The sequence below is a fragment of the Corvus moneduloides genome, chromosome 4 (assembly GCF_009650955.1).
Source record: "Corvus moneduloides isolate bCorMon1 chromosome 4, bCorMon1.pri, whole genome shotgun sequence".
Taxonomy (NCBI): domain Eukaryota; kingdom Metazoa; phylum Chordata; class Aves; order Passeriformes; family Corvidae; genus Corvus; species Corvus moneduloides.
Genome location: NC_045479.1, coordinates 20,815,737 through 20,841,044, shown reverse-complemented (window position 1 = coordinate 20,841,044; position 25,308 = coordinate 20,815,737). Strand labels below are relative to the sequence as shown.

The 25,308-nt window shown below is 47.8% G+C and overlaps 2 protein-coding genes across 3 annotated transcripts in view; both read right to left on the bottom strand.

Moving 5' to 3' along the window:
• RFX4 (regulatory factor X4) overlaps positions 1 to 14,344 on the bottom strand; it is an 87,649-nt gene extending 73,305 nt beyond the window's left edge. For both annotated transcript variants that reach the window (XM_032107450.1, XM_032107451.1), the window contains exon 1: positions 13,916 to 14,344. In XM_032107450.1, coding sequence (XP_031963341.1) covers positions 13,916 to 13,958 — 43 coding nt within the window. In that variant the 5' untranslated portion in view covers positions 13,959 to 14,344. The remainder of the gene's footprint in view (positions 1 to 13,915) is intronic.
• Positions 14,345 to 21,226: 6,882 nt separating this feature from the next.
• The window catches only part of POLR3B (RNA polymerase III subunit B), a 75,783-nt gene continuing 71,701 nt past the window's right edge, over positions 21,227 to 25,308 (bottom strand). The window contains exon 28 of the mRNA XM_032106706.1: positions 21,227 to 24,854. Within this exon, the coding sequence (XP_031962597.1) occupies positions 24,725 to 24,854 (130 nt within the window). The 3' untranslated portion in view covers positions 21,227 to 24,724. The remainder of the gene's footprint in view (positions 24,855 to 25,308) is intronic.

The following is a 25,308-nucleotide window of genomic DNA, read 5'->3' as shown; positions in this document are numbered from 1 at the left end:
ATAGCCAAGGCTTTAGTAATAACAAAATTTGCACAATTATTTATTTCACCAAAGCCATTGCAATTGCATGAAAAACCCTCTCACGTGCCTTCAGCTCTAGATTGTCTCTCATACTCCGAATTTTAAACTCACCAACAAGCATGACAATTTACTTAGGGAGCTACACACAGCCTGACACTTCTTTCACATAAGTTTGCTTGCCACTGAAATAGCGCTATCACTGGAGTAAGAGTATAAGGTTTGCTAGGAACTAAACCACTGTCTGAGCTACATACTAACTTGGATGGCACAGCTGCCAATAGTCTAGCTCCTTATCTTTATTCATGATTGCTCTTGTAATTTTTTGCCCCAGTTTCTCAAGGCAAATTTTAAAAAAAGTTGTGAGTAACTGTGAGCAAAGGTATCTAAAGGTAGGTAATGCAAATATGAAGGGACTACCAAATTGTAGTGGATTTGTAAGAGGACCTGCGGGAAAAATGAATATTTAACAGTGATGACAGACTTCATTTTACAGTTCCAGTGACAGAAGAGGAACTCCTCTCATGCATATGGAGTCTTAGCACCCCTCTGAGTTATTTGTTCATTGTTCTCAGAGGGAAGAGTTCCTCATCTCTTCCTGCAGCATGTCTTTGCCAAGTGTCTCAGTACCAAGCTGGCCAGCAACACTGTCTAGCTGCTCATGTGATCTTTTAGGCCAAGAGAAAGTGGTCGCAAACAGCAAATTTAGCAGGTAAAAGCAGTAACTCAAAAGCTCAAGAGTCTGACTGAAGGTCATAGAACTTCCCATTTCCATTTTGATAGCCCATGGTACCAACTGGAGAGTTCATGCAATGATATTCTATATCTTTTCTTATTAAGGAAACCACCACTGTCCTGACAGCTTCTTCTGTTGTCTGTCTCAGAGTAAATGCTGAGGTTTGCAAGATCCATTGAGCTTTTCTCTGCAGAGATGATCTTGCTGAATGTGGTTTGAGACATGCCAGCACCCCAAAAACTCTGTTCATGCTCTCCATGTTGCACCACTGCTGTGGACAGAGAACTTCTAACCTCTACAGCTGTTAAATTCATAATGTCTGAGCAGCCTGCCTGCTTTGGCCATCCCTTAGAGTGCTGCAAATCTAATTTCTAAACGCTGTATGAAGGAAAGTAAGGAAAAATGAGCCAGTACATCTCATATTTTGACGAATGCAAGTGAAGACTACATCTTGTAACATTTCAATATCTTGGAGCAATTGGTCATACCAGCTTATAAGACAAATCACGAGTTTAAAACAGTCCCTTAAAGGCAAAAGAGATGATTCCTTTCTCTCAGGAGTAATGATTAGGAGATAAATCTGAAGTCTGACCCTCAAACAACTAAACACCTATTCTAGTACCTTCTGTATACAACATCTGGTCTGAGTAGAAGCAGATTCACATTCTGTGTCTCTCTCACACCTCGTGGCACAGCACTGCTGGTTACAGGCACATCTGCCACCTGAGAAGTGTAACACTGCTGGAGTGCTGTGCAGGTTGGTTACAGCAGCACATTTAAAGCTTTTAAAGAACCATGCTGCTTGAAAGAAAGCAAACAAAAATAATTTATCTACAAAGCCTCAGTCGACTGCAAAAGCAAGACCTAAACAAGATCTTGCTTAGCCTGCACATGTGTCTGTGACATGATGGCTTGGTAGCCACTGGCTCCCATTGAGGGCATTAAACTTACCAAAATCAACTAAAATCAAGCAGAACAAGCTGCTTGGGACAGCCAATCACACAGTAATTTTCAAAACTTTAGGTTTTCATAGGTGATGTAATCAAAATGTTCCTCCTCTCCACTGTCAAATGAAAGGTTTGTGAGACCATACAAGGGTCACTGTCCAGCTGCTGTTCCCTGTGACAGCTTCAGCACATAGACACTCCTAGTCACAAAACAGCTCCCCTCTAACCATCGAGGAGCACCTGCCATACAGAGCCTGGTTTTGCTCCTTGCTGCCTCATTCAGTGCCATCGGCTGGCGAGGCACACAGCCTTCAGTCAGTGCGTGCGAGCTGTCAGGAACATCTTCAAGCTCCACAGGAAATCATGCCAGTGTCCTCCTTGGTCCTGCATAGCCATCTTCTGTTCTTCCAAGAGACCTGCTCCTCAGGGATGACAGTGACACATGGCCTTGGTGCAGATGGCAGAGCTGCTACCCTGGCAAGCTGCCAGATACCTCGGTGCTTTGTTTGCTAATCTAACTTTTTATTTCATTTCCAACAGGGGAAAATATCAGGCATTCTTGTTACAGTCCTTTCTTTTGTTCTCATTTCTTGGCATACAATTCTATTGGAACTATTTCAGGGTTAATGGACATTGGTCCAGGGCACTTTGTAGATGTTGGCAGGAATGTTTTTGTTCTTTTTCTTTGACTCATGATTCTGGTAAAGCACTGTGAAGATTCACCATGATATCATAAGAATGCAAAGAATAACTCTTTTGGGTGTGAGAGAGCTCTTTCATTTTGTTTAGCCAGGTCTTCACTCCCAGTATTGATTTTCTACTGAACTATTTGATAAAGTATATTAAAAATTGACAAGCCATGTTTAAACTGATAACAAAAAGTACGACAGTTAATAATTTTTTAACTCCTCCAGAATACTTGGGTAGGAAAGCTGGAATTTATGAGATGCTCTATTCTTCTTATGCTGTGCACTGTGCAGAAGTTCATCTGAATATGATGCTTTCATTTAAGTATTCTGTCAACAATATTCCTTGTTAAGAAGGTGCATACCAAATGTAGATAAAGCACCCTCAGAAGCCCTATTATACAAGATGCCTCTGCATACTGATTCTGGTGTTTAGGGCAGCCTCTACTCTGGATCAAACAAGGTTTGTGAACTCCTATCTGTCCCCCTCTCTGGAATCACAAAACATGTTGCTTTTGCATTTCCAACTCAATATGCATGTTAATTAGGAGTAGCCCTTTCCCTCTCCCAGTCACACACAGATGTTATCTATTCTTTCATTTTGAAAAGTAAGTTTCACCAGACCAGTAAACAGCTGCTTGGTTTTTGCTTCATCAAGGCCATTCCTCATTTAGCGGCAAAGCAAACCTCACTTGGTCCAATTTCAGTGCAGTGACATTTCCTCACATTCCCTTAGTGACACCAGTATCTGACCAATTCACCTCCCCCAGGGCTGAACTTTAACTTAGATGGCTGTGCAACATGCAGCCGATCTTTTCATCGGTAAGATCATCACACACATCATGTGGCTTCCAAGCACCAGCCCTGCACACAGCAAAGTGTGCCCTCATGCTTCCACAGCAGGATGTGTTATGGTTCCTCAGTCCTTCTGCATGAATCAGTGCAAAGGCTATCATTGTCTCCAGTTAAGCTGCAATATTTCCTTCCAAGGAAATGCAAACATGCCTCTTGATTGCTAAACCTGTTCTTACCCAGATTAAAGCTCAGAGTCTATTGATGCCCTTTTTGCCCCAAACTCCATTAACTTCTTATGCTACAGAATTAACATAAGACACGTAAGTGAGCTTATGGGGCCTTAAATTATGGGTACCTCTCCCATTTCTTACAGCCTGCAGCAGTCTCTGCTCACTAGCTTCTGAGTAGAACATTCCCTGCTGCCATGGTCCTTCAGTTCATCAGTGTGCATGAGAAAACAGGGAGTCCTCAAATCCCTAATTCAGCTCTGCTTCACCATTGCACAGGGCTGGAATCATTTGGCTGAGCAGGAGAGCTGCGGCTCAAAAAACAGAATTTGCATCAAGTACCCATGAAATGCTTCCCTCTGCCTCAGGAGCTGATGAATCCAGCAGACAGGCCAATTTGGCACAGAGATGGTAGTGCATCAGTAAGACAGGCCCACAAAGATGACAAAATGAAAAAATGTGAGATATGGGTGGGGGATACACAAAACACTGGTTGTGGGGCTCAGGGGGGAGAGAGAGGAGGGACAAGGCTGGATTTTGGAAAGGAGGTGAGAAAGAAAAGGAAAGAAAACAAAAGAATGAATGAGAAAGAAAAGGACATGGTCAGAAAGAAAAGATAGGAGAAAAGAAAGTAACTACAGAGGTTTTTTGGGTTTTTTTTAATCAGGAGAAAAGAGGTCAGCTCCTAAAGGAATGAGGCTACAGTAAATATTTCTCATTAGAAACAACATCCAGTTGAGCAGACTGAAAGAACATGAGAAGACAGACACATATGTGCAAAGAATACATGACTCGGTGTTAGGACATAACCATAGCAGCAGGAAAGAGACAATCACTTGACTGAAAAAGAGTGTGAACCAAGAGATAGAGATACTGCATTTACTCAAATGGTGGCCCCTTTTCCTCCCTTTATGGATATCTACTCCAAACCTATCCATTGCTCACTACTGTCAAAGGATGCAACCATCACATCACTCACAACCATTTTGTGCGTAAATATGGCATGCCAGACAGAAACGAATGCTGTTTCTCTCAGAATGAACACAAAGAATACCTGCCTACCAAAACCAGCAGAGAGGACATTAATAAATCATCATAACATCTCCCCCCCAAAGACTGGTACGACTCCGAACTAATCTGTGTATACAGAACTAGCATTTCATGCTATTAGCTTTATAGTCTAAATACAGTTGACTAAAAGTCTTTGCTAAGTCCCGATGTGCCTAGACTTACAGATTTGTAAACCTTGTATGAATTTAGCCCCTTCCAAACTGTGTCTTCCCTTCCTTTAGAACATATTATGAAAGTAGACCAATGCTTTTAAAACTAGGAGCCTGGCTCTTCTGAGAAGACTCCAGTCTCCTCTGAACAATATGCAAAGCAAACTCAGGGAGGGAACATGAGAAAAAAGAGAAGTCTTCTTTCCTCCTTCTCTTTTTGCCCAAGACTCACCAAAACAAGAGTCTAGTATTGAATATTCAGCACTGAATACTAACTGCTCAATAGACGGTCTGTTTGCAGAGCTCAAAGTGGAAATGACCCAGCAAGGAGGAGAGGTGAACACACTGCTCCATCCATGTGATTAAACTGCTCTGTAAATGCAGCCCTCCCCACTTCTTCCCACCTTGTTACAATGGAGGCCATTTGCTGCCCCTACCACAACTCACTTTAAAAAAATGTTTGCATTAGAGGGGCCCCTGCACCAGTATTGTCCCTGTGACTGTACATTTAGGATAGGAATGTGAGTTCCAGCTCTGGAAAACCTGTGATAGCCAGGCAGTCCAGCCAGCAGGATGTGTTACTGCCACTGCTTGGGAAAAAAGAAGCACAGGCACAGCTTACAGAGGAGCAGAGCACCCTGCTGGGAACAGTCCCTGCTTTCAGCCTGCACAAGGCACGGACTAAATCTCACCTGGCAGCTGTCTTGTTCTGCCATGGACTTAGAGGAGGAGTGCTGAAGACACCTCCAGAGTAAAGACATTTTGGTGTCACACAGTGAGCACCCAGGAGGCCAAGCTGGGACAGTGGCTGGTGTGCAAACACAACACACCACTTAGCAAATGTGTCATTTGTACTCTGCCTCTCATAAGGCCAAATGTCCCTTGATAACTAAAACATAGTTCGTTCTACCCTTAACCCCCAAAGAAGCAGCCTTTTAGTTACACAAGGCACACGTTTCAGACCTGTCATGCTGAGAATTCCTGGTCTGGCCCTTGCACCACGTCTGTCCCCAGTGAGACCTCTGTCTCACACAGCACTGGGCACAGCTCCTTTCCTGCTGTCCCTGGGGTGCCAAGCTTGTTAGCCAGCAAATCTCTGTCCTGCTGCTTAGCCTGGTCTGACAGACAGAGACCTGGAGTTGAAGGGCTGTGCTGAGGGGTGGGTGAGTCCCTCCACCACCACACAAGCCCGTGCACCCAGGACCACCCACTGCAGGAGCAGGCATCTCTCATCACAGAGCTGCTGTGCCTTGATACACAGCACTCAGGGACCAGGACTCCACTTTCATATTGCCTTGCACCACTTTTTTTTTTTTTTTTTAACAGTGTCTATCAGGCCACCATCACCTTAAGGACCAGCCAGGAATTTTTGTTTCCCCGTGTTGCTTAAGTTTTTTAGGGAGTAAAGGAGCAGGAAGGATTTTACTTTCCTCTTAATATCAGAGATGGCAACACCCAGGAGTAGGATACCTAGAAGCTAATGGCATTAAGTACTCATTTGCTTAATTAGGACATCCTGACACATGCTCATGGTTAAACTGAATGTCAGATGAGGGGGGGAACCACACAAGTCAGGTTGTTGAGGACTTTTTTCCCCCTTGAAGGATAGTGTTTTGTCTATTTTGTACAACCACCCATGCATTTTAACCAACAGATGGTCTGCTTCGGCAACATCCTAGAATATTAGGAAAACATGCAGCCTTTCCTACTTGTCCTCTGACACAACTTTCGGTATTTTGCAGCAGATTTCACATTTGTCATAGGGTGCTGAAAAGTGTCCTTAGGTGTAAAAAGGATGTTCTGTGGGGTCTTTTGAATCAGGTGTGCATTGCTGTCACCATGGGGGAGTCGGCTCTGAAATACAGGTGATTCCACCCACCACTGGATGACCATTCATGAGACCCCACTAATGAATTGGGCTCTCCCTCTGTATTTCCCTTCCTCAGCTGTAGCTGAGGTAGTTTAAACACTTCTGAAATAGTTTAGCAATTAAAAAGGTTCTAGAAGGGAGGGGAAAAAATTATGTTAATCCTTCTAACATTGCATTTAGTGGTACCTCTACTTTTTGCTTTTTTCACTACTTTTAAATTTCCCTTGTCACTGCATTTCTAGTATTTTATTGCTTTACAAGTATAGCACAAGTTAGATCTGAACATACAGATCTATACAAGAACAGAAAGCTCATGTCTTTTTTTTGTTGACCTGTAGATCTCATTTGCAAACTTATATTTGTGTATAAGACAAGTTCCATATAATGAATTTTACCTGACTTAATATGAGCATCTGTAAGTCTTGCCCCAAGTAGCCAAAACAGTTGAAGGAAACAGGAGAGTCTGATAGCATAATTCTAAGGAGTGGAAATTTAAAAAGAGAGGAACGAGAAGGTGAATGACAGCAAGTATTTCTACTTCTCGCAACAGTATTCTTTAAAAAAAAAAAAAAAGGCAGTGATTTCTAGCACTTGAAACTTGTAGTCCTTTCTTCCAGGCAAATACCATTTTTTTTCTTGATATTATCTCAGCAAGGAAATCAAAGCTCCTAGAGAAGAGGATTTTGTCTTTTTAAGTGTTTGAGTCCCTGCCATGGGGTTCATGAGCACCCAAAGCTCCAGCACGAAGTCTGTCAGAGTGATGATCACGGCATCAGACTGTGACTACTGTGACTACAGCCAGCCTGGAAAACAGATGAAATCCCAGTACATGTCCCCAGCCTACTACTCTGAAATGAATGCCTCTAATTCCCAGAGCTGTAAGTTTCAGGGAACCACTCATTCAGAGAATGTTCCAGCTATCTGAAATATATTTTTTGCTATTATGTTAATATTTGGTATCTTGCAAAAAAATGCTCAGCATAAGCTGCTAATTAATTGTGAACACATCATTCATAGCTGTGAATCAACTCCTTGGTAGCAGTAACTTCCATCTCAGAGAAACTAAGTTCAATTAGCAATAAAAGAAAACACAGTGCTTAACTGTAGCTGAAATGAAGGAAACAAGACAGCACTGAACCACACATTTCACATTTCTGTCTTGAGGCAAATTAAGCTGCAAATGAGCTTTCCCTTACTGGGTGCCGTGAGACCCAAGGCTCTATTTAACCCTCTCCACTTTTTCCTGATTTCAGATTTATCAGAAAGGGAAGAATGGTCGAAAGCATTTAATCCAACATGTGTTTATACGCAGAGAATGAAACCACAGCTCTTGCAGCAAGCAAGAAAGACTCTGACGCCGACTTTACACACCGTTTCTCACACTGGCTAGTATTTTATAGCTAATAAACTACTCTTGCTGCAAATCTCCTGAGAGAAAATAAATATACATGAAGACAGGCCAGTACTGCTAGTTATGCATGTAAAATAGCTATAATTAAGTTATTACACATTCCCACTCTGGGGAGGGATCATTACATGTTAACCTTGGGCATCTGCCCTCTCTCAGGAACACACATGGCCTTCAACAGGTGTTTCCCTCGTGGAGCCACTGCAGGATCAGTACCAGTCTCTAACAGCAAATTGTGTTAGTTCTCAAAGTTGACAGAAACTCCCTAGTACATCTATACAATCCTACCGGATCTAAAAGACGTGTGTAAACATGCCAGTGGTACAGACAGCTTAAAAAACCCATGCAGGCCTCCACTGGCTTAATCATCACCATGTACTCTTCCTTCCTACACTTGTTATCTATAGGATCGCTCAGCCATCAAATACCCTTTATGATATCCATCTTCCTGACCAGTATGTCAGTAATCAAATCCCCTCGGCTGCTGGGACGCTGGGCTCCAGCGGGGTCGGATCGTACCGGGTATTCATTTTCACACACAATGAAACAAATAGAAAACCCAGCACAGATGCTCAGGAAATTCACAAACCCCAGCGCTCACAGAATTGTGAGCTAATTACTTGGACTCCAATGTCACATCAAGTATCCACCAAAGGACTGACCTTATATTCATATTCGTTACATGACAGCCCACCACTGCTCTCAAGGCATTGTTATGAACCATCAAGCCCCAGCTGTATTTAAGGCCACCTCTTCAAAAGTCTTGATCTGAAGAGGTACTAACATTTCATCACCACGCAGATTTCAGTGATCCCAAAGTTTGATCTTTAGTTTGCTATACTGAAATCCTGTGTATGGAAACAGTATTCCAGAGGATGCACCTCTTTATGACCGTCCTAACTTGCAAACCAGCTGCAAATTAAGCTAGCGAAATGCAAAGGTGTTTACATTCAGAGACACTGCCGATTTTACAGCTACACTAGCCTTCTTCCTTGCCGGCACTCTCACTGAAAACCAGCTGAAAACCAGCCTGATTTTCTAAAGGCAAGCAAGCCGACAACCCCGATGGAAGCGGGATACTCTTCCGATGACTTTCTGTGGGACAGCTGTAGCAGCATCACAAGTATCTTAGCACAAAATGGTCCCTTCTAATTTTGAGAAGATCTTTTGCTCAATATATGTTTACTATGGTAAAGGTGCACCTGAAACAGACCAGTTGTGGCTACAGGTTTCTTTACAGTCCACACCCAAAAGTTTTATTTGTGAGAATCCAGAGTCCCTTTTGTAATGAGGGTTACACTCAAAATCTTGAGGACTGTAAACCGTATAGTGCAACTTAAATAAATGAAATAGTTTCCCATAGTTCTATGGCTATTATTATGCAAAACCTTGTTTTAGTTCTTTTTTCTCTCATCCTTTTAAAGATCTTTACTGCAGGTAAATATTGCAGAGCAGTGAAAAATATCCCAATTTCCCCTCCCTAAGAATTTTAGAATTAATTCATTAGCAGACAAATCATAAAATCATTCTTTTTTCTGAATCAGAAGATGAACTTAGGTCAAGGCAATTTTGACCACATTTCAAACCTCTTAAAAATCCCTACAGATTTTACAAAGTTATTACAACACCCTCAGGAATGAAGACCTGATCCAGTGATGGGACTTGGGTTTAGATACCTGTTCTGCTGCTGCTGAAGACAGAAGGAGCTGCCAGGGATCAGGCCCTGCCGTGCAAACATTGCCCAAACAAACTCTGCAGCTCGCAGGAAAGGAAACATTTTTTATTGTTTTTTAGGGGGGGGTTTCCTGCTCCATTTCTTTGATTTGTGAAATTTTGTAAGATACAAAATGACATAGGACAAATACTCAGGTCCAACTATATAAGGGACCACTGGTATTTCTTCTGCATCTCCATATCGTATCAAATTTAGGATTCAAAAGAATCATTGGATCATCCTAACTGCTCAGCAGGTTAGAGCCTTTATAAACACAAATTCTAAAGCAATAAAGAACTTTTTTTTCCTAATTGGAATAAAACAGTATGAAAAGTACTCCAGGAAAGTAGGGGAAAAAAGCCAACACCAAGTTTCCTCTTTACTGTGTTGCAATAAACAAAGCAAACAGTTTTCAGAAGCAAAATCAACCGTTCATTTGGATTAAACAAATCAGGACCTAAGATCACACACTTCAGCATCATACGTATGTTCTGAAATGTCACAGCTCCATTCCCAACTAGCATTCAAGTATTTACTATCAGTACTGGTAAATTCATTAATTGAACCAGGATATGAAAGCCATTAATTCTCTTCAATCAATGCTTAATATGCTAGATCCTTTTAAAATGGCAAGCTCATAGCAAAGGTCACCCACCACTGCCACAACACCTGTCTATGTTGATAAGAAGATAGACTGAAATCTGGCCATTGCTACAAAGTTTTTAACCCAGCCGGTGGAAGCAGCTTTTCGTGGTTCAAATAAACTGCTTTAAGGGCCTAATCCCAACGTCCTTGACAGCACTGAAAGGCTTTCTGCTCATTTTAATGGGCTTTGGATCAGCTCCTAAATCTCAGCTTCAAGTCCCAAGGATCTCATCCATCTAGCGCCTGAAAACCAGTGGAGGTTTTGGCTGACTCCAGCACTGAAATAACAAGGGATATTTACTGAGCTGTGCAGGAAAGTTGCGCTCCAAGAACGCGCCTGTGTTTCCTTGGGCTCCTGCTCCCTGAGCGGCGCGGCGGGCGCTTTCCCCGGGAGCGCCGCGGAGCAGGAGGGTTGGCAGCCCCCCGGGAAATCCACGCAGCCCCGCGTTCCCGGCCGGGCGGCATCCTCCTGCGTGGGACAGCTCCTGCGGGGCGGCGCGGGGGCGAGGCAGCGGGGCGAGGGCTGTGTCCCGCGGCAGCGCCCCGCACTCACCGTGCCGATGTCACTAGGGGGGGCTGCGGCTGAGGAAAGCCGCTATGAGCGCTCGGGGTCGCCCGCAAAGCTTCCCCCGCCCGCCCCAGCCGCCCCTCGGGGCGCCCCGGGCGCTGGCCCCGAGCACCCAGCCCGCCACCGCCCTCCTGCCAGCCCCGACTCCTCCGGGGTGAGACGGGGTGGCGGTGCCGCTGTCCCCGGTCCCCCGGCAGCTTGCGGGCATGGAGCTGTCGGGTGCTGGCGGGGCTGCAGGGTGAGGACAGGGCCGAGCGCAGGGCAGGCGGCGGCGGCCGCGCTCCCGCAAGCCCCAAAAGCCAGATAGAGCCCCCGGGATGACCCCTTAGTGCCCCACGGCGAAGGAGCGGGTGAGTCCGGCGGAGACTGCGTACTTCCCGCGGCGGCTCGACGGCTCTCGGCCCGGCTCGGGGGAATTACGAGCTTGTGAAACTACCCCCGGGGGCGAGCGGGCGGGCGGCTGACGGGGTTAAAGGCGGCGGCAAAACGATGCGATGGAAGATACCGCAAACCCAGCGAGAAGGGCGTGTGGCCCTCCCGTGGGGGTGTCCCACTCCGCGGCCGCGGGAGAGCCCCGAGGGCAGCGGGAGAGCCCGGAGGGCAGGTCCTCGCCAAGCGCCGCCGCGCCGTGCCCAGCCCGGGCCGTCGGGGCCGGGCGCTGCTGTCCCGCCGGCCACCTGGGGTTGGGGGCTCTTCTGGAGCCCAGGCGGCCAGAAAGCCCTTTGGCCTTGGTGACAGCCCCCACGGGTCACTCTACAGGTTAGAGGAACGAGGGCTAAACTCGATGGAAGCACACGGCGCTGTTGGGGGAAGGTGAAGGATCCAAACCGTTCCCCCACCTTAAAATTAGAATCGCGGGTATTTTTTTTTTTTTTTTAATCCCTCTGGTTTAGGGAAAATCTGTTGAAGATAAATTAAAACATGACTGATTTTTTTCAATGAAGCCATATTTCTCCACAATGCAAAAGGATCTTTACATAACAACTGAAACTCAGGAGAAAAGCTAATTGGATTAAGTCCTGTGAAAGGGAGGTTAAGGTGTCTGAATGAGACAACTGCAAAGCTCCACTTTTCTTGCCATCTGCTTAGCAAGACTAAAGTGCTTTCTGATTAATATTATCTTAATCAATCATGCTGCCACTTATTACAGCCTTACTGAAATTAAGAAACGAATACTACGGAGGCTCAGCCCGAGAACGGACAATTCTCAAAGGAGGGACTGAAAACGCGGGGCTTTTTTTTGTTAGGTTTGATTTTTTTTCTTTCCGTAAAGACCCATTCCTCTCGACAACGAGATGTTGCCGGCAGTCCCCTTAATCCCGCCTCGGCTGTGCCGCCGGACAGGAAGACAACTTTCTCTAACACCCTCCTTAGCTCCTGCACACGCTCTGACCCGAACTCAACGATTCTTTCCCCGCCGAACACTTTCTCACCGGAACAGCCCGCCTGGGTTTTGTCCCGGGGACCCGGCAGTAAATGTGGCCCAAACCTGGCTGGTGTCGCCGGTGGCCGACGAGGGGCCGAGCTTACCCGGTGCATCGAGAGCCCCGCGCCAGGACCGCTGCAGGAGCAGCCGAGCCGGGTCGGGCAACACCCCTCCCCTTCTCTCTTGTTTCTCTTGTTTTTAATCAATATTTAAATTTTACAAAACGCCCGTCGGCCACCTTTGGAACGAGGGATGGGAAAGCCCTTCGCGGGTTTGTGGAGGCACGGAGCGAAGCGGTTCCGAGGCGGCACTGCATTTCCCTATCGCCCCTTGCCCCTTCTCCACCTGCACCAGTTACAGCGGCACAGCGCCGGCAGCCCCGGAGGAGCCGGGCCGGAGCTGCGGGGCCCCGAGGGAGCGGCGGAACGCGGCCACCGAGGCCGTCGGGGAGGCGCGGAGGGGACCCGATCCCGCTGCGGGGCTGGGGCAGCTCAGCTCCGCGGCCGCCTCGCCGCCGGGCGCGGCGCTCACAGCAGGCGCAGCGGCTGCCGGAGGGGACGGGCAGATCAGGAGCGGGCGGCGGGAGCCCCTTTCCCGGGCTGAGCCCTACCTAACCTGCGAGCTGTCCGCCTGGGGAACGCCTGGGCGGGCAGGCAGGGAGGGAGGGGAGAGGGAGGGGGTGTTCTCCTGTGCTAATAAGATAAATGAAATTTTCAGAGGTAACTGTGTCGGGCGCCTGCCCTCCTCTGCACGCAGAAGCTCCGGGGCTGCGCTCCGCTCAGAGCGCAGGGGCTGCGGCGGGTGGAAACCCCGGGAGCGCGGGCAGGGCGGCGGGGGGGAGCGGGAGAGCAGGGGCCGCCGTTTCGGGAGGCTGCCGGCTGACAGCGGGAACACCTAGGCCTGGGCCCTGCCCCACATCCCCCGCCGCCGCCCCCGGGCCGGGCCGGGCGGCAGAGGCCGCCTTCGGGTGGCGGGGCGCGGGCTGCGGCCCTCGGGGCTGGCGGCCTCGCCCTGCGGCTGTCCCTGTCCCCTCCCGCCGGGGCTTCTCCCCGCTGGCGGCGCCCGCTGGTGGGACTTCGGCCGCCGTTCTCCCTCCCGGTTACAGGACCGGCCAGGGCATCTTTTGGAGGTGCGGGGAAAGAGAATCAACCCTGCCCTTCCCCGAACTTCCTTCCGAATCGGCCCAGCCCCGACTTTGCCCGCGGGACAGGGTGACCTCGGTGCTGGGTTTGCCCTAAGCCACCAACCATCTTCCCTAGTAAACGTCGTTTTCTCGCCCAAAGAGTTTTCTCGCCTCGTTTCTGCTCTAACCTAAGCGAGCGCCTAAAACTAGAAGCGGAGAGGCAATTAGTTTGCTGGCCGGCAGCCTATGAAGAAAGGGGGGAAAAAAAAAAAAAGAATAAAAGAAAAAACACCCTCTGCTCCATCGTATCTGCAAGTGGAACCGTAGGGCTCCTCCAGCCCGGGAGCGAGAGCTCCCCCTCCGCGGCCCCGCACCCCGCTCCCCCGCACACGCCCGGGCTCATTTGCCTGCGAGGCCGGTGCGGCGGGCGGCTCCCCCCGCTGCCGCCCGCGCTGCCCCCGCCGCCACGGTCAAGTTGAGAAGTCCTCCCTGACGGGCGAAAGGAGCCCGCTGCCTGCGGGGGGGGACTTACCTGTGGAGTCCATATCGGGTTCCTCCAGCAACCCGCAATGCATGCTCTTCCCATGGACGGGACGGGAGCCCCAAGGTCCCGGGGTGTGCAGAGCCCCTATCTCAGAGATGCGCGGGGAGATGGAGCAGGGTGGCGGCGAGGGGGTGGGGAGAGAGGGCAGAGGCAGATAGTTGGGGAGGGGGGGTGTAGAGCGGGAGAGAGGGACACTCCGTAATCCAGCAGGGCAAAGCCAGACCCGTCAAAATGTTTGCGGATGTTTCATGGGAAAAAGCATCATTTTATAGAAGCCCTGATGGGAGAAATGTCATTGATAGGCCAGCCAGCCTGATGAATGGCTGCTACTCAGATGGGGATGTGGCAAGGCTCAATGTGAAGCCCATTGTGATGCTGTTTTGAATAAGAAAAGCTTTCCTCCAAAAAGGGGGGCCTTAGATCTACGCAATCCCAACACTTCGACTTCCCTCTTCTATTAGAGCATTAGAAACGTTTTTCTTATTTAAAGTTCCAGCGGTCTTTCCACTCCTCCCTTCCCTCCCCCAGCCCCCACCCAAGGTCCTTGGCTCATTACAGACCGAGATCAAAATTGGCTTAGATCTTCAAACGGGCAGTAGGTTTGGGGTTGTGCTCTTTGGGGCTGCCGGGTGTGCGTGCAGCGCGGCCGAGCTCCCCTCCTCCTCCTCTTTCTCCTCCTCCCGGTGGGCTCTGGGTTGGGATCCTTCGCGGGCACATGGCACTGGAAGCTGCACAGCTTCCCAAATATCTTGTAAGCTTAGTTTATTGGAGAAAAAAAAAAAAGGGGCGATGTGTGTGGGTAGGAAAGGGGGGTGTGAGGGGAGAGAGAAGTTACCAGTATCTCGGCAAGCGATGCTGGCACTGCAGACCTGCGGCAGGGACTCCCGTGCATCTCCCCGGGCCTCAGGAAGAGAGGGCAAGGCGGGGGGGGGGCCGCTCGCCACCGGCTTGTCTGGCAGCGGAGAGTGGCTGACCCGGAGAGCTTTCCGTGGGACCGGGAGGAAAGCAGGGGGGTGGGAGATCCCGATTGCCAAGAGAAATGAAGAACCAAACCGGGTGCGTTTTCAAACTGGTGTTCTCCCAGCTTCAGTCCGAGGATGCGAGGATCCCTTTTCGGGTTAGAGGGTTGCGGGGGGAGAGTGGGGCAGGACAGGAGCTGGAAAAAGTTGCTTATTCTGCATGCGGTTGTATGTGCTGGAAGTGGAAGTAAAAGTGCAAAGCTAGGGCTCTGATAAAAGTGGCTGGTTTAGGGAAGGAAAAGCTGTGATTAGAATATGAATAGAGCTCCAGGAGAGGAAGAGAAAGGGGGATTATAGCTGAATTACTTTGACCATGGACAGAGCCAACGTTTTCCACTCTTCTCCCCCTCTCCCCTCCCTACACCCAGACTACCCCCCTTCTCTCTCCCCTTCGGGAAAAAAAAAACCAACAAAACCACCAACCCCACACAGCAAAACAAGCGGCGAGGTTGCTAAAGAGGAAGCCCGGCACTCCGCGGTGCCTTCGCATCCCCAGGCGGGCCGGCGGCGGGGGAGCCGGCGGGGCACCTCGGCCCTTGCGGACCGGGCCGGGCGGGCACCGGGGCGACCGCTGCGCAGCCCCACAGGCCGAGTTTCGGCGTGGGGAGCCCAATGTGCACGAAGAGAAGGCCCGTAAAAATAATACCGGAGAGAGACAGTGCAAAAACCGAGTCTGCAGCCGGCGGAGACGCCCTCGCGGTGGCGGCAGGGACGCCGGCCGGCTCTGCCCGCCGCAGGGACGTGTCCGGCGAGGCGGCAGCAAGGCCTGGGGAGGCTGATGCTCCTCCTCCCTCTACCCCACCAAAAAACAACTCCAACCCAACGCAAGGGCTCTGCTCTTTCCTGGCGGCCATGGCAATCCCTACGGGGAACTTCCATCTCTCCGTTCCCTGCACCACCCGCTTGCCGCCGGGCTGGCTCTGCTCCAGGCGGCACCGCACCGGGGCCCCGACGGGGGGGGCACGGCCGGCTCTGCGCCGCCGCCTCCCTCGACGGCGCGGCCTGGCGGCTCCTGCTGCCGCCCCAGCCTTGTCCGGCAGGACCCATCGCCCCCGCCCCGGCCTCCTCGAGGCTGCCGGGCCACCGGCTGCCGCCCCCGCGGGGCTCTGACCCGGCCGCCTCCCCCACACCGCCCGTATCGGGGAGCGTCCCCTTCCCACAGCAAGGGGACACGCTCAGCCCCGCCGCTAAACGCCCCTGTGGGCCGTGCGGGTGGGTTTTAATTGTCACCGCCAAAACGGTGACATTTCCCCACCTCTTAATGGTTTTTTTTTCCCCACTTTGTTTTCCCCCAAGGCTTTACCGTGGATGGTGCGAGCCTTGAGAGGAGACCGAGGGCAGGCCGTGGGCCCCTCGGAGCCAGCCCTCCCTTTCCGGGAGAGCCCCGGGCCCTGTGCGGGAGCAGAAGCCCCACAGAAACCTCAGGGGTATTTTTGTCTGTGAGCGGGGCTCGTCTTTAAGGGGTTTTGAAACCCGCATCAGCTTTAAAACCCAGGAGATGCCGCCGGCGCCGCCTGTACGCGGGGAGTTACCTGGTGCCCGCATGGCTTCCCCCAGGGGGCCACAGCCCTCGGCAGCTCCGGGGGCTGAGGCGCCCAGCCCTGGGCCGGCACAAGCCCGCGGGCACTCGCCATCCATCGCTCTCTGACGCGGGGAGGTGCCCGCAGGCAGGGCCTGGCTTCTGCAAGTGGGGAACACCTGCCGTGGCAGCCGCACGGGCTCCATCACGGGCACCCTGCGCTTGCGGGAATTCCACCTTCACCGGTGTAAAGTTCGGAGATGCTCTCGTGTTGTTGACGTTCCAGAGATGAGCAAAATGAAAATACAGATTTGTGAACACAGGGATATGTTCTTTCCAGGGGTGATGGGGACGGGATTTAGCACAGCCTGGATGTCTACAGGCTTGGGCTGTTCTTTGACAGGATGCAAAGGTGTACATTCTCTGTGAAGGACAATGTGTGGGCAGGATCAGCAGCAGCACTTTTGTTAGACCAGAGGTATTTGTTGCAATGTGTTTACTCCCTGCCTCTCCGGGTTAGTTCCTATCCCCACATTCTTGTGGAATATATCAATGCTGTTGCCTTCCTGCTTACCTAATCCCCCCTCAAATGTTTCAAATCACCCCCGTGTACTTCATAGCTCCATTATGGTTTCTTGTTTGGGTTTTGCTTACCTGTTTAAAAAGAATCACATGCTTCTGGATATCCCATGTGACACTCATTAAAGTACTTTACTCTTCTGAAAGCACAGAGCATCTCCTGTGCTGCAGGCTGGCAGTTTTCAGACGGCAGCACTACAAGTCACTAGCTGCAGTTTTTGATTTGATACAACGGGCAAATCTCAGCAAGGATGCAGAAAGTGTACAACTGGGAATTTTCACTCCAAGTTCGTGCCTGTGCAGATCATCTACAAGCCATAAAATATACGGAGATTAACCCTACACTGCATCAGATGATGCATTTTTAGTGGAGAGGGATTCTGCTGCTATTTTGAAAATACTACTACTTCTATACAAGAAAGAATACAAACTTGTGTTGGTGCAGGAGGGAAGAGCATGATCATTAAGAGAACAGAAGACACATTCCAGGGTGCTGAACAACTGGATGCAAAGCTGACGTACCACTTTAGGTGGCTGACAGAAAATGAGTTTCTTTTGATGGTTTAGCAAAGCAGAGGCAGAGTGGAAGCATGATAGTTTGTATCAACTTATCATCCACATATTTTGAGATTTTTCAGAAAAACACATTTCTAGGACTGTCTTCCACTCTGCAGCTGTCTGTGCCAGTAGGGTGTGACCACACCTTTTTTGCTGTAAAAAGCTCCTTATGCTGGTATTAGACTCGGAGAATCTCTACTGAACTCTAACAAAAATTTTGCGGGAAAACACTAAGAACAGCATTTTCAACAAAACTACTGGCACAGGAACAAAAAAATACAAACTGTTATCGATTAATTTAGGTAATTCTACTTAAAGGCAACTTTAGGCTGAAGTTCTACAGAAGTTTTCCCATGGACTATCAGAGACACCAGCCCGCATTAGTTTTAGGAATGGATGGGAATTGCTTGTGAAAGGAGTTACATAAGATGGTTCTTTGCCATACCAGGGATCTGAGTTCAGTGACTCAGGGGATCCTTCTGGATCCGATGTATCTCTGTGCAGGCTGTAAGACTGCTGGCAACAGCCAAACACACAGTGACACTTCATTATTTTAGCAGTGGCTGCAGTCTGTGAGTGGTTCCATATTTTCTTGCCTGAGCCAGCAGCCTCCTCCTCTCAGTATGAACCCATGCTTCTGTCAACCCTCCTTCCCAGCTTTATTCCTGTTTCTGCTGTCTTCATCTATTGGGCAAATCCCATGGAAGAAGCAGAGAAGGATCTTGTTTCTGTACTGGCTTCTCTTTCCCACTTACTCATCTTTATTACCAGAACAGGAAATGTTAACTTTATTTTACATATATTAACACCCTGAGGAAGCTATACGTATAGGTGAAGGACAGGATATGGAGTAAGCTGACAGATGACTTCTGGAATCAACTCTGTGTCTGTGCTTGGGGAACATGATGCTGACAGATGCAGGAACTGGGAGAGGAACATCAAAAGGCTGCCTAGGTAAACACGTGCACCAATGCCTTCAAAAGCTTTTAACTGACACAAGCACCAGGAGAAAGTGGCCAGGGCAGACGCATATGCAGGTATCTGGGAGAAAATGAGCAGAAGAGCAGAGGCATGCAAATGATGGATTGCACATGCACAGAGCAGGGGGCACCTTCCTTGTAGCTGGGAAGAAAAGTAACATGAATTACAGCTGGCATGCTGTTAACTGTAGACATTTCTGAAGCCAAGTTTTGTTGATGATGAACACAGTCAGCTTTCAATGATCTTCTCTTATTAATCTCTGTGAAAGGAATTTTGCTCAGCCCGAGCTCTCTTCTGTTTATAAAGTAGTGCAGTGACAGTGTTGCCAGAAGTGATCAGTGGAAATAGCTGGTTCATGCTGGTCACTGGTCAGTCTGCATGGAGGAAGGGAATTCACTCTCCTGGGTAGTATCAGCATCCACAGGAGTTGAGAACTGCTGCCCCAAGGGGTGCTGCCCAGAATGCTCGGCCTGGGAGACACTTGCTGACTTGAGTTTGAGAAAAGGGCAAGCAGTCATCGATTTCCGAGCTTACACCAGATTTAGCTGGCTTTTGTTGTGTGTGGCTGGTACTAGTTACCAGAGGATTTGTACTGTGTGTTGGAAGAAGAGCCAGCCCTAGAAGCTATTATAGACAACAGACACAGAAAAGATCCATTCCAGACTGCATCTCAGCTGCCGAACAACTGGATGTGAAGCTGTCATATCCTTTTAGATGATCGACTGATAATGAGCTTCTTTTGATCTGCCTGAAGCACAGAGATTACCTTCAGTGCCTGCCTCTGACTGGCAGGGGGAGGCCTGAATGCAGAGTTTAAGTTTCCAATTCACCAGGAGTTCAAGGGAAAACTGTTTCCATTATTAGAACATAATTTTAGCAAGAAATTAGAGCTTCACTATTTAGCACACCAATTTCTTTCTTAGTTCTTCAGCTATTTCTCTGTTTATAATGTTTTATTGTCAAGCAGACAATAACTACCATGCACTGTCTGGAATGGTAAAGCATATGCATAGGTCAAGGAGCTCCCCGAAACTCGGGCTAGTGAAAGACAAAGGCTCTGCTGCAGTGAGCAGCAGGGAATTGCTTTTGATTTGGATCTAACATGCTGTTTATATACTGACAGGGAGGAGGGGACAAGGACACTCACAACAAAGTTGCTGGAAAAAATACATGGTCACTGGAACCACCTCAGAGTTACCTGCCTCAGGAAACACACAAATAAATGGGTAACTGCAGTTAGGAGAAATACATAGTAGTTGTTTTTTCTCCCAGCAGTGAGATGCAAAGAGCAATGGGCAGCTCAGGAGCTTGGAAGGAGTTTTTGGAAGATGGAACAAAGACCTAAGTCCATTTGCTGGGTAGACAACAAAAATCTTTGCTGTTGATTTTGAGACAGAAAGAGAATAAAGCCATATAGACCGCTTCTTTGAAAAATTCAACTTCCAAAAATTCTCTGCATTAGCTCTGACCTGGGTTTGTAGAGTTTAACTGAGAGTTCTGGTGTTTTGGGATGTATATTCCCATGTAAGGAAGGCAGAGGGAGTGTATTTGCCTCCCAGGTTCATATGGTGAGTTCGTAAACGATTGCAGAGAGGCAAAACTGATTCACACAGTCTTGGCTACCTGAAAGCACAGAGTCTGACTGGGGCCACGTATTCAGGGCAGAGTAAGAATGACAAAAGTAGTTGTCCTTACTCCTGGCACCTTTCTACCCCTTCCCAGAGAAAGAACCCCCCACCGAAACTGGTGGGCCCATGCTGAGATGGAAATATTTCATGACAAGGATGGACTGAAGTCAGAACTTGTGCTCAAACATGTTCAAGTTTCTAGCAGCATTTAGGTCTAAAACATGGATCCATTTTCTGGCTTGTGAGCCTTAGACACAGAAACTGGAATCCGGATCCTCACCGTGCCTTGCACACGTTAAGCCTCCCAGCACTGGTCCAGATAATAGCAAAGAGTCACCATCTGGCTGGATTTTACGGTTTGATGAAGTGCTCAGTTTTAAGGCAAGCACGTGTCTGGCACCTGGGGACCGTGGAGCCCTGATCCCAGTTCTGGCACAGTCCTTCTGTGGCCCTGGGCAAGTCACGTCCTCTTCAGAGGAGGGAATTCATCAAGTGCCCCATGGCCCTGCTGAAATGGCAGTGGGCTGTAAAACAATCCTCAGCTCCAGCGGGAGGAAAGGCCGGCTGGGGGGCGGGGGGTGCTCTCAGCAGCACTAAGCCAGCTCCCTGCCACACTCCAGAGGTGCTTGTGCTGAGACATGGCTGAGGAAGGCTCCTGTGGGTCACTGTGGGAGAGCTGCAAGCCCTTGTTTCGAGGCTTATGCTCCCTCTCATTAGAGCCATCCTCATTCTCAAGAGCCTTGGGGCAAAGTACAGACACATTTTCAGCCCCTCTCATTTTACAGCTGTGTGACACCAGTCACTGTCAGGCTTTACAGGTGTGGTCTGAGCAGGACTTGCAAATCCATTGTCAGGTGCACAGCACTTTTCATTAGTTTCCCATTTGTTACCACTAACCAATGAAATATTCTTCAGTCTTTATAGGTTTTTAATTATGACAGACTCCCATTTTGCTATAAATAAACCACAGATAATTTTCTATTCACCATTAGAAAACATGGGAAAAGACATAGAGTAAGTTTCATCATCGTAAGTCTATGTTTTTCGTTGTTTTTCCTCCCTGTTTAAGCAACAAGTAAGGAGTGCAACGAATTAAAAGCTCTCTTTGCAGCACATTGAAGCTTCTTTGTAAGGAAAACTCTTAACAAGATATGGGCATTACAAACAAAACCAATTGTGCTTAGTGGGAGCCCTTTCCATTACTTTCATCTTAAAATTATTACATCTCAGTATGCCTTTACTTCATAATATATCCTCTTTGAATGCCAAAATTGGCCAGTCTGGTTTAATTTTTCTTTATAGTTTGTTTTTCTCTTTTTTTTTTTTAAAGGTAAATGTATCCAAACATAGAAAAGTTAAATACCTGTAAGGGGTATGTAAATGATTTGAAGTGAAGCTGTTTTTCTGAACTCTAAACTAGTGACCTGTGTTGCTCACAGCTCCAGAACTGGCCAGAAGCCCTGTGCTTTGCTCTCTACCCCACAGCCTTCTGCAGCTCAGCCCTGGCTTCACTCTGTTTCTCACAACCAAACAGTTGGGCTGGACATGTACAGAACTCAATAGGGTACACAGCATTTAACCTTTTGTCTGCAAAGCAAGTGGCAACTTAAACATACTACATGGAGTTCAGTGTCGTTTCCAACAGCAGCACTCACCTCTAGCTCATATCAGAAAATGGATTTTATTTGGCATTTTAGCTGGGATTGATGCTCAAGACCTTCTGGCCGAACAGCATTTCTAGAAAGCTTCTCCTGGACACTATATACAAGGAATAAAGAAGTTGCAATGGAATGAAAGCCTTATGGTAGTTTTCTAGCCACAGCTCCTTGTACTACAGCCTTCAGATTTTGTCAGGTGTTGTTCAGAATATGGTATCTAATTCGGCAGTTAGACAGTGATGGCAGGGTTGATCTGGGCAAGGCCAGCTCCAGCAGTACAGCCATGAGCTGCCATAAGACCTCTTTGTGAAGGCATTCACAGTATAAAAAGGGGGGAGGGGACGTTGTCTGGGAAGATAATTCAAAGGGCTGCAAGGATGAGGCTCACCAGAGGAAAGTAGTGTGACAGCTCTGGGGTTCTGAGAATGTATTTTACCTCATCAGTCCATGCATTATAATTTTTTCCCGACTGCAGTAAGATTCCTTCCTTGAATTGCAACTTTAACCAACCATATTCCAGGAATCCACAGACATTTGTTCTGCTTCTGCTGCTGGTTTTGTAATGCTTATTCCATTGCCAAGAGATTACTTGCAGGTGTCAATTATGATGGAACATAGGCAGCCTCAGAGAGAGGTGAAAATTAAGTATCAGAGTTTCAACTCAAATCTGCACTCAAATAAGCCTCCAGTGTAGGCACAGGCTTAGATTAGGCAGCAGTGATGTGTAAATGCAACTGATGTAGGTATCACCAGAGTGGCTGATAGTGGGTGATGCTCACTTACTGCCAGACATGTCTAATTTCTATGCTCTACTGGATCCATCATTCTTAAGGCTGCCCCTTTCTTCCTAAACCCCAGCTATTACAGAGGATATCCTTCACCCTCACAAAACCCAATCATCCCCACGCTTTCATCAGCTTGAGGTGAATGAGCTGCAAGGTTCCTCCTCAGGGCTGCACACAGACTTGTTCTCTCAACAGGGTTACTCATGAGCTCATTCCTTTGTTCCTCCTCCATCTCTGCTGTAACTGCTTCAATTTCCACAGGTGTAATTGCACACATTGCTTAGTCTTTCATGCCCTGCAGCTCCAACCACCCAACCTAGGAGACCACTTAGGAGAGGACTAGGGAGCAAGGACCCTTATCCTCAGTGGGTTTGCATGGTGCCCCCCAGCAGCCGCAGCCTTAGAGGCTCACTCCCTCTGCTGGTGCTCCCGAGCCGCAGCTGGGCCATCTCAGGCACCAAAGCAGAGGTTGTTCATTTGGTTGGGGCTTTTGTTAACCTCTTCCTCCAGTATGAACCAGCACATTACTCTCCTAAAACTCTTTTGTAAATAACCCTGAGCTGTTTTGATCCTGGAAGAGGTACTTCGAGAGGTTTTCCAATCCAGTTGTGCTGTGATGATATCTGTGTTGTCATCAGTCCAATTGCAAGAAAAAGGGGAAAAAAAAAAGAGAAGAAAAGTAGAATCTATTTCTTCAGGCTTGGTTTTTAAGCCCAAACACAAAAGTACTAGTTTAAGCATTTGGTGGAAGGCTAAAAAGAAACCTACTCAGGCTGATACTCATCTGTGTTCCTTAAGAGCTAAGAAAACAGCAGCAATGTGACTGCATGAGCAGTGTCAGGACCAGCACAATCGTTAGGATCAGCACACAAAGTTCAGCCATATGAGGAGCCAAAGAGCATCTCAGGACTTCTAGATCACAGGCAGTGTTCTGTATCCCCACTGACCCAGAGCGCTGCTTTTCACTGAAGGACAGGTGAAGTCCGCGCATGTTGATGTCCTTTGCTTAAAAAGTTAACTGCATGCTTTCGTTTAGGTTACTAAATGACTCTTAGTTCATCCACTGCTTTAGTTCTAGGCCTTAGACCTCATGAAAAAAATCCAGCTGTTCCCTTTCTAAATCCTTTCATGTCATTCAAACCTGCTTCACTGTCAGTGAAGGATTGTTGTTCTTCATAGGTCTGGTTTTGTTTTGTTCTTAAAATGTTTTGGCTACGTCCGTATTTTAAAGAAGTTCTAGAGCCCTCTGACAGCACACATCATTACCCAGTGTCTGCAGCCTGTCTTTTCAGGGCTTTGAGCCAGTGTATTATCAGATCTACTACCCTCAGAAGGAATGGAATGGATATCTGTGTGCTGTATCATGCACTTGCTACATATGCAGTCACCTCCCCCCCGACCTTCATGGAAACTGCGTACATTTAGTTGAGAGCAGATCACCTGTACAAGCACAACACTGCTTGCATACAAATGCACCCACATGTGGAAATCTCACTCAAAATGTCTCATCTCAAGCTCTCGAAAAAGTAGTTTCATTTCTCTAACATTGACACTATTTCAGAAAATTTTAACGCTTTAACAAACTGCTTTAGGAACAGAAAATGGTTTAGACATTATAAGGCCTTACCATCCTTACACAACTATCAACATATTCAGCCAGTATTATTTAAAACTTTTATTACGTTGGTTTGGAAAACATTTTTAACCTCTGTGAATAAGATGTGTATTTAGCTCTGCTTAAGCCCTAGTCCAGCAAAGACCTTTTCAAACGCAAGCATGGGATTGTTTGAAGTGATCCAAGTGCTTTGCTGGACCATGGCCTTATTCCACAATTCCCAGACGTCCTGTTCATGACTAATCAAGGCTTCAGAATTGCTCCTAGTATATTTTACTGACAGACTTTTCCATGTCAGCTTAAAAACAAGGAGGATATGTAAGAAAAATTTCCTACTGTCTTGCACCTCCCTTCACTCAGGTTTTAGTTTATTCCTGTCCACCAAAAAAACCTCCCAGTTAGATATGCTGGATTTCAATTTCTTAAGGTACTTTTTTGGGTCTTTTTCATCTTATTCATTCATTGTACTTAGCTAGTTTTAGCCTAGGTATGATGTTCATGGACTGCAGTTCTTGGAATAAGAGTTTACAGGCATAAGGTATGCGCAGAGAAGACACGTGACAAGATGATTTGCAGTAGTGGCACCTAGGGAAACAAACAAAAACAAAGTTAGAGTTGGTCCATAATTTCTCCTGAAAAAAAACCAATTACCACTAGCTACTGATGTTTTGTTCATCTGCATTTAAACACTGGCCACAGTCCTAGAAGCACCAAATGCCTGAGACACATTTTAGTGCTTAAGTCATAGCTTTAAGCCCTTAAATAATTTGACTGAAGTCAACAGGAGCCTAATGTTAAACCTGCACTTTTCTTGGAGAGCAATCACAATGCTCAAGAGCTAACAGGACTGACTTCTGCTTCTTCAGCACTCACATAAATGTCAACACAAATTCAGCACTGCATAGTGACAGAAAGGAGGTGAACATAGCCAAGTGTTTCTGAAAAAAATGGTTAATGGTCCAATTTTGGTGTTATATGTATGTCACAAAAAGCGTAGTCAGGAAGAAAGAAGGTTTTTAATATGCAATTTCACCCTATA